Raw genomic sequence first — 8819 nt, 5'->3', positions numbered from 1 at the left:
GTATTCATGTAGGTGCCTGCAGGTGCAGCGCAACCTGGGGGTTCTGCACGGACACCTCCCTGGATCTGTTCCCAGTCCACTTACTTTGGTGATGTGGGTGGTGGTCGTGGTGCTGGTGGTTTCAGATGTGATGGTCTGCGCGCTCATGAGCACACCTGGCTCCAAGTCAGCACCGAGATCGACCTAAGCAAGCCAAGCAGGAGACACGACACATTACCTCTCCAGGATGCCTGCTCTGTTGCTTGAGGGCATGGTGATGACTTAGTTATCTGCACAATCTCTGTGCTTCCCTGATAGCCCTGAGCGCTGCCACTGACTCTAGACTGGACCAAACACAGCTGCTGTGAACTATTATTAAAAGCCAGGACTACAAAAGATCAAAATATAAGAAAATCCTTCTTGGGAGGTCCCTGGTGGTCTAGCAGTTAGGATTAGATGCTTTCACTGCAGTGGTCCAGATTCAACCACTGGAAGAAGAACTGAGATCCTACAAGCTGTGCTGCGCAAACAAATTAAAAGAAAAAAAAAAATTCTACCCAACCAATCCTAAAGGAAATCAACCATAAATAATCACTGGAAGGACTGATGCTGAAGCTGAAGCTCCAATACTTTGGCCATTACACCTGATGCAAAGAGCTGACACATTGGAAAAGACCCCGATGCTGGGAAAGATTGAAGGCAGGAGGAGAAGGGGATGACAGAAGATGAGATAGTTGGATGACATCACTGATTCAACAGATGTTGAGTTTGAGCAAACTCCAGGAGAGAGTGGACAGTGAAGGACAGGGAAGCCTGGTGTGCTGCAGTCTCTGGGGTTGCAGAGTTGGACACAACTTAGCAACTGAACAACAACAACCATCACCTTATTTATGAGATTTATGTGGGAAGTTTGTAGAGGATGTGGCACATAATAGGCTTACTAAATGGTCACTATTGTTAAAAACAACAAAAACAAAAAAAACACAGGACTTCAGAAGTGTAAGCAGGGGCTGGTGGAACTAGCGCTTTTCCTTATCTAAACAATGAGGGAGATAAGATTTCTGAGCCTCTTTCTACATTTTGGCTTCCCTCATAGCTCAGTTGGTAAAGAATCCACCTGTAATGCAGGAGACCCCGGTTCGATTCCTAGGTTGGGAAGATCTGCTGGAGAAGGGATAGGCTACCCACTCCAGTATTCTTGGGCTTTCCTTGTGGCTCAGCTGGTAAAGAATCCACCTGCAATGTGGGGAGACCTGGGTTCAATCCCTGGGTTGGAAAGATCCCCTGGAGAAGGGAAAGGCTACTCAACTCCAGTTTTCTGGCCTGGAGAATTCCACGAGCTGTATAGTTGGGGTTGCAAAGAGTTTGACATGACTGAGTGACTTTGACTTCACGTCTACATTTTCAGACATGTGAAGACCTGCTTAAGTCACCTGCTCTTCCTTGATCAGTAATAAAGTTACAATTATTGCACTGTTTTTGATAGAGACAATTGGGTCCTCTGAGTCTTCTCATAGATTCAGTATCATGTAATTACACTTAGGGCTTCCATGGTAGCTCAGACAGTAAAGAATCTGCCTGCAATGCAGGAGACCCAGATTCAATCCCTGGGTCGGGAAGGTCTCCGGAGAAGGGAATGACTACCCACTCCAGTATTCTTGCCTGGAGAATCCCATGGACAGAGAAGCCTGGCAGGTTACAACCCATGGGGTTGCAAAGAGTTGGACATGACTGAGTAACACTTTCACTAATTACGCTTAGGTGCACGAAGTCATGCATGGGGTAAAACAGGTGCCAGGGCTCTGGGCTTCATAGACTGTCTTACCTGTGATGATTCATATGTTATGGTTTTTGTTTCTGTGTGAACTACCGGCACTTCCTTGGTAGAAATTTCTAGCTTTACTTCTCCTGGTGAAACGCTGCCAAAGCTGATGGTTTCTGTCTTCACAGTTGAAGACTATACCAACGGGAAGGAGGCAGAGTGGTTCTTAAATTTTGCACAGACACATATATTTTCCCCCTCCCCTCTTGGTGGCTATATAAGCACAGGTTAGTATGAAATAAATGTTTATGTATTACATGGGGGTAAGTTGGGGAATGAGGCATAAAACAGATATATGTGAGTCTCCCAGAATTCATATGGAATGTTCCAGGTAAAGGAAAACATTTTGAAGGAAATTGAAAAAACACCCACATTTTTATATTCCCTCTTTTCTATCTCAAGAACTAATTTTAATAGATTAAAAACCATAAATTAGCCTTTTACTGAATAACTTCTTAGAGAAAAGGAGCAAGTAATAAGACATTGAACCACCCCTGCCTACATATACTTCTGGAATCTCAATAAAAGAAAAGAAAGAATAAATTCTAGCACTTGGTACTTGGGCAAGCCTGGCTATGGCCCTTCTGGATAAGTATACTGATCAGAAATAGATCTATCAAGTTTTCTGATATCTTGGCTGGCCATGCATCTCCCAGGTTTCCTGCCAATTACAGTAATTACAAGAGTAAGAACCATTTCCTGGAACTGTAGATTATTAATCATCATAATCTATGTTTGCATGTGATCCCAAAGATGAAAACCAGCACGGAGACCCACAATTGCCATGCAAGAAGGCAGTTAAGAGGAGAAACAAACTGCTCTTGGAAAAGGAAGAAAATTATCAACACATAGCCCCGCCTTTACACTTAACTAAATTTTAGGGACTTGCTTTAGTGCTACAAGGAATATTAACTATTAGTTACCTCAAAATGAGGTTTTTGTTCCAAAGTTTCTGAAACGTGGACGGCTGCAGTCTGCTCCTCCTCTGGCTCACAGGAAGCAGTGGCCATTTCGTCCTGCTCCACAACAACTTTATCGGCCACCTCCCCTTTCTCCTCCTTTGCCCCCTCAGTAAGAGCCGAGCCCTCCTTCTCTTTTGCGCCAGAAGCATCAGCAGGTGCTGCCTGGGTCGCAGTGTCCGCGTCATCTCCAGCCACGTAACAAGCATCCCCGCTCGCATGCACATTCATCACGTGTCTCTCCTCCACCAGCACCGTTTCCTGCACAACCTTCTCTACACTCGGTGGCTGGGGCTGCTGGGCTGTTTCCGTCTCTATATCGCTGGACTCCATCTTGGTTTCTGTTTTCTGCATGGGAAAAAAAAAAATTGTGGCGTCAGCATGACTTTCCACCAAGAAAAGGTCAAAAGGCAAAAAAAACAAAAGAAGCCACTCACTGGGGTACCTGTGCTTATACCCGGCAGCACTGACAGAAAATATAATTTAGCTTTCATCCCCCCCACCAAAATCTCTGATACCCCAAAACATACACTCAAACTTGTGCTGCTCCTTTGGGATGTCGCAAAAGAAACAGAATGCTGTATGAAATGCAATTGAAAAATCAAAACAAAACGAAAGCATTGGGGCACATGCCTATCAGTCTCGGCGGCTTCTCCAGACCTAACAGATGACATAAGATGCTTTAAAAATTAAATGCTGTTAAAATGTGTCAGCAAGATTACTTTCTGAACATCTGAAGTATGTTCTTATAATGGAACTGAAGACATGTGATGTATATGTGGGGCAGGCACAGAGGGGTGGAAGTGAAGACCCTCTTAGGTATTTAAGGCAAAGCCACCTGGATAGAAAACACGCACACACACACACACATCAAAAAAGCATAAAGAAAAGGCAAAAAGGCAGAGAGGGGACACGGGGCATGGAAACAAATGGCCACCTGCACCCAGCTTTGAGAAGTGGAAGTGACCGCGCCTATGAACTCTGTCGGTTTTCTCGCGGACTCTAATAAGCTGAGGATTTCTGAGCCGTCCATGAGCTTTTCGCCAGAAGTCTGTTTGGTCTGAGTGAACAGAGAAATGGAGAGTCAGGCACAGTGGTTGGGATACATGTGGGCATGTACACATTCACAGCTGGTGAGACACAACGGTGGGCGTGGGACCCAGGGCGAGGGATGGCAGGAGCTACAGAAAGGGAGGGGAAACAGCCAGTCATCAGGGTGAGCAGGGGCTCTGGTTCGGGAAAGCAGAGAGAGTTCCTGGGTTGGGGCGGTGCCGGGTGAAGCCGATCCTTTCCTGGCCCCGCAAGGCTGGCAGCACCACCCCACCTCGGGGACAAGAGCTGAAATAAAACGGCAGGTGTCTCAAGGTGCACGTCGGACGGCGTGGTGACTTTTAACCATGAAAACAACCAAAAAGCTTGGGTTGGCGGCTCTCAACATAAGCCAAACAGCCAGAGAAACGGAAAGGCTGGGGTGGAAGGGCTGCCTCTGCAAACAGTCATGCTGGAATCGGAAACGGCGGCCCAAAGGCGGCCCCGGTTACCACGACTTGGGATGCAGCTGACTCGGTGACGACATAACGGGCAGTGGCGACAGTGACGGCCGGCTCCTGCGAGTACCTCCACTCGGACAGGCTCTTCTTGCGGGGACCAAAGGGCCCCACCTTCAAGGCCTCGGCCTCGGGCTCCGCTCCGCCCAGTCGTGGGCCCTCCAGGCCAGCGTCCCTCCTGGACACCTGGGCTTTCCCCACAGCATCGTCCTCCGGGCTCTGCCGTCGGGACTCGGCTTCCTTGATGGGGGCCAGCGACTCTGACAGCCTCCGCTTTGGGGTGTGGACCTCAGTCCCTCTCCTGGCCCTGTCCTCGGTCACAGCTCTGAGGACCTCGAACTCGGCCAGGACAAGGGGGGTCTTTATGGACTCGGCCAGTCCCCGCTCCACAGTGGAGGGTGACACCACCTTCTCGCCTTCTCTGCCTTTTCCGGTCATCGTGACAATTTTTCCGGACACGGTGTCATAGGACTTTCCGAGAGTGTATATCTTCTGCTTGTTCTCTTCCTTCAAGTGCATTTCTTGGGCCAAGTCTTCGAAGCTCTGCACTTCCATGGTGCTCGATCCTAAGAGGTCGGTGGGGATGTCACCAGTTCTACTGCTCAAGGTCACCACCTTGTACGTCACAGTCTTTTTCGAATCACCATCAGCTACCTCAGTGGGCACTTTGTCTACAATAACCCAATCCTCTGTGCCCTATATTTGAAATATAAAAGCTAAATTAGAAATTCTGATGGTATTTCATTTCTAAAATAAGAATCCTTTAAAAAAGGCAATCTAGATGAGAGCTACACTCGGGTATGGGAGGTGAGTGTCCAGGGCAGGGGTTGTGATCTATTAATTACGGCTGCAATCTCTTCTCATCTGAAATGTATTAACTCTAGCCTTCAACTCAGAGTACGGTCTATTGTAGACCTGCAATTTCAGATTTCTTGAAACACTTTAGTGGTAAATTTTGCAAGGAATATATCTGATCTTGTACTCAATGTCTGATCATTTTGTATTTCAAGATTATAAAACCTTTTTGAAGCTGTTGTACATGTTATTCAGCTTTACTCAGGTGGACACAGAAAAGACTGTTTTCCATGTGAAATAGAACACTGCACTTCACATCTGTTGTTCTCACAAAGTACGTGCCAGCATTTCCACAAACTTCTGTGAAAATCATTTTCCGTGTTTGTGAATTATATTTCCTTATATGGGTGCTGGAATCCACTCTAGCACTTATTATCCATAAATAGAGTGCACCTGTGTTCCAGGCATGGTAATGAACCATTTCCCACTGTTAGCACATTGTTCAGAGCCTCTTAAAAAAATTGGCTATACTTGTCTGCACACTGTTCCGAACTTATTTACAACCAAAGTTCATTGTCTCAGGAGTTTCTTTGACAGTTTCCTTAGTGTTAGTCCCAAAAAGGCAGAAGAAATGGGAGTTATGAAACTTCTGTATTTGGGAAGCCTATGCAGAGGTTAGCAGGTGACTTAGTCTAACAGGTTACAGAGGGAAGAGAAACCAAGCCAGGAGCAGGGAGTGCCTTGCTTGACATTTTGATCTCGGATGTTTTTTACTTTCTTATTTATCCTTGCCTGAAAACTTTAAGCTAGAATTGGAGGGGGTGGGGCTTAAGAAAGAAGATTACAGACCCATCTATAGACTGGTGCTGGATTAAATGCAATGAATTGAAAAATAACCTCAAGGGTCGACGGGACAGTTTTCTGGAAAATGATTTGACGAGAGGTAACCACAGAGATTGCTGAGTCTCCTTCCTGAATTTTCTGTGTCACATTCCGCTAGTGGGAAAACCAATAAAAGTTCAGAACTTTCAAAGTCAATCAAGGTCATCTGAATTACCATGGCTCTATGGGTGAAAGAGACAGTAAAAAGGCCCAATAATATCATTACAAACTATAATCATGATGCTTCAATGACCAAACACAGACATAATCACTGAGAAGCAAAGGCCACAAAGAAACGATGGCTAACGGATAACCAAAATAGTAAGAAAATTCCCTATTTTCCCTCCCCGGAATCTAGGCAAAAATGATATACCTACCTTGGTGGCAAGCAAGGTAAGTTTTAAAAGGAAAAACTAAAGATATTTGAATGACACTGAAATCTGAAGAGCAATTCCCTCTGATTCCTTAATGTTTGTTTTTTACCTGAGACTCAAAGAATGGAGAGCTTCCTTGCTGCAAAAATAGAACCTTTTCTGAAATCTCCCTTTCTTCTTCAGTCTGTTTGAATAAAGGGGGTTGGGTGGGAGAGGAGGAAGCAGACAGTTTCCAAAAAAGCAAGTTAGGAAGAGAGCTCTTTTCTTGTGCTACACATATAATAGTCATTCATTTCTTTTCCCCAGAAGAATTACTGTCTGTTAATTTGGAAAATTAATGTCAAAGTTGAATAATTATTTCCAAAGTGAAACAGATTATTCTGTGACTCTCTGGTGTTTTTAGAACTCAAACATTTCTCATTTCTACAAACACAGAACATGCAAGGGTGGAATAAAGGACTTCCTGGAGTCTCAATAGGTGCTTATATGGCTGTCATCTGCAATACTGTAGAAATGAGTATTCAAATGAAAATGCTAAGATTAAGAAAAATAAGTTGGGAATAAATCCTCACTTCCATTTCTGACAAATTCTTGATCATATTCTGCACTGAAGAGCTGCCTGATGCAGAGGAAGGAAATGCACATGGATCACTGTATTACCTACTAATCTGAAATACCCAGCCTAGCTTGAGGTCTTTACTCTACAGATAAACATAAAATATTCTCAAGATTATAGCTTTATTTGAACTTTTATAACATGGTGAGTAATTCTGAAAAGTCAGCTTCAGAATATCTTGGTGAAGAATTAAGTACTTCAAATCGTACTCATCTTTAACATATAAACTTAAGAAAAACATTACACATGTCATGTTAAAATAGGTGTTTTCCTTTCACCTGTTTTTCTTTCTTTAGTATTAAAAATGCATAATTCAAGGGACAATACATTAATTACTGAGCCTGTCTCTCTGCACAGGCTTGGTAGCTAATAAAACTCCACAGAATAATGATAGAAAGGACATTTTAGTAAAGCCATTTAAAAATAATAACAGAGTTCAGAGGATCTAGATGAACGGAACTTTGAAAATAAACCTTCTTGCTGTTTGTTAAACAGTATAATTTTATCAGAGGTATTTAAAATTCCTATGTATGTGTTTACAAAGCTTTCAGTACTCTACTTAATCATTTTCCTGCAAGAGGTTATAGAGGAGCATCTGGAATGTTCTCCAGAAGGGCCTGCGGACAGATTCTGATAGCACTGCTCTCAGATGCTCCTTTTAAATAAGGAACAAAGAAGACGTTTTGAAGGGGAAAAAAAATTTCTGTCCTGCCCCATTTTGGAGAAAGATATTGGAAGAGACAAAATGTACCCTGTGGCATCATTAAATGTGGATTTATGCTTTAAACTTTCAATCAGAGCCTCTTTTTCCAACAGAAATAAGAAACAGGAAGGAAAGGTTGAAATTACAGGTACTTTTCAGAATACCAAGACTAGGCTTCTAATTATAATCACTGAGCTAAATGTTTTTCCTAGGATGAAAGCGTAAAAAAAAAGACCCAGCAGCAGGAAAACAGTGGTTTTCAGCATATCCTGTTATCTGACATCAACTAATTTAAAAACGTCTGTGTCTGTAATTAAAAATGTCCACATGGTCTGCATTCAGAACTGTGCCTATACGTATATATATACCCTATAACAGAAAAGGGTAACATGAGGGGACAAATATTACCATTAATCCTATGTATGATCGACTCCAACCCAGTGAGTTTGACTAAAGAGAAGTGAAGAGTTATTGATAAAGAAAAGCTAGTGATTGAGACATTTACTAGGGGTTAAGACAGAGTCTGCCTGCAATGCAGGAGACCAGGGTTTGATCCCTGGGTAGGGAAGATCCCCTGGAGAAGGAAATGGTAACCCACTCCAGTACTCTTGCCTGGAAAATCCTATGGATGGAGGGGCCTGGTGGGATATAGTCTATGGGGTCTGAAAGAGTTGAACCCAACTGAGCAACTTCACTTTCAAGACAGAGTCAGATGCACACTCTATTACATTTAGTTACTTAAACATTCATGTCTGTGTCATAATTGGTACACAAGGCCCTACAGTGGCCTGCAAAATTCACAGAGCTGTTACTCGCTCATAAGGGTCTCTATGGAGCTATGCCTTTCATTTCTGCTTAGGTTGAGGGTTCTCAAATTTGGTTGTGCATTACAATTATGTGGAGAGCTTTTTTAAGTAAGATGAAGGTGAAAGAGGAGAGTGAAAAAGTTGGCTTAAAACTCAACATTCAGAAAACAAAGATCATGGCATCTGGTCCCATCACTTCATGGGAAGTAGATGGGGAAACAGTGGAAACAGTGTCAGACTTTATTTTTTTGGGCTCCAAAATCACTGCAGATGGTGACTGCAGCCATGAAATTAAAAGACGCTTACTCCTTGGAAGAAAAGTTATGACCAACCTAG

General features: G+C 43.5%; 1 protein-coding gene across 4 annotated transcripts in view; it reads right to left on the bottom strand.

The window, feature by feature from the left end:
• Nucleotides 1–8819, bottom strand: part of EPB41L3 (erythrocyte membrane protein band 4.1-like 3) — a 214367-nt gene that overhangs the window by 3232 nt on the left and 202316 nt on the right. For 3 of the 4 annotated variants that reach the window (XM_010859102.1, XM_010859099.1, XM_010859100.1), the window contains 4 exons: nt 3698–3820; nt 2725–3108; nt 1805–1936; nt 85–183 (listed from right to left, as the gene is read on the bottom strand). In XM_010859102.1, coding sequence (XP_010857404.1) covers nt 85–183; nt 1805–1936; nt 2725–3108; nt 3698–3820 — 738 coding nt within the window. The remainder of the gene's footprint in view (nt 1–84; nt 184–1804; nt 1937–2724; nt 3109–3697; nt 3821–8819) is intronic. The other variant, XM_010859101.1, reaches the window with a different exon arrangement.

This window comes from Bison bison, unplaced genomic scaffold, assembly GCF_000754665.1.
Source record: "Bison bison bison isolate TAMUID 2011002044 unplaced genomic scaffold, Bison_UMD1.0 scf7180017864453, whole genome shotgun sequence".
Classification (NCBI taxonomy): Eukaryota; Metazoa; Chordata; class Mammalia; order Artiodactyla; family Bovidae; genus Bison; species Bison bison.
Note: the sequence above shows the minus strand (reverse complement) of the source record. Positions and strands in the feature narration are given on the sequence as shown.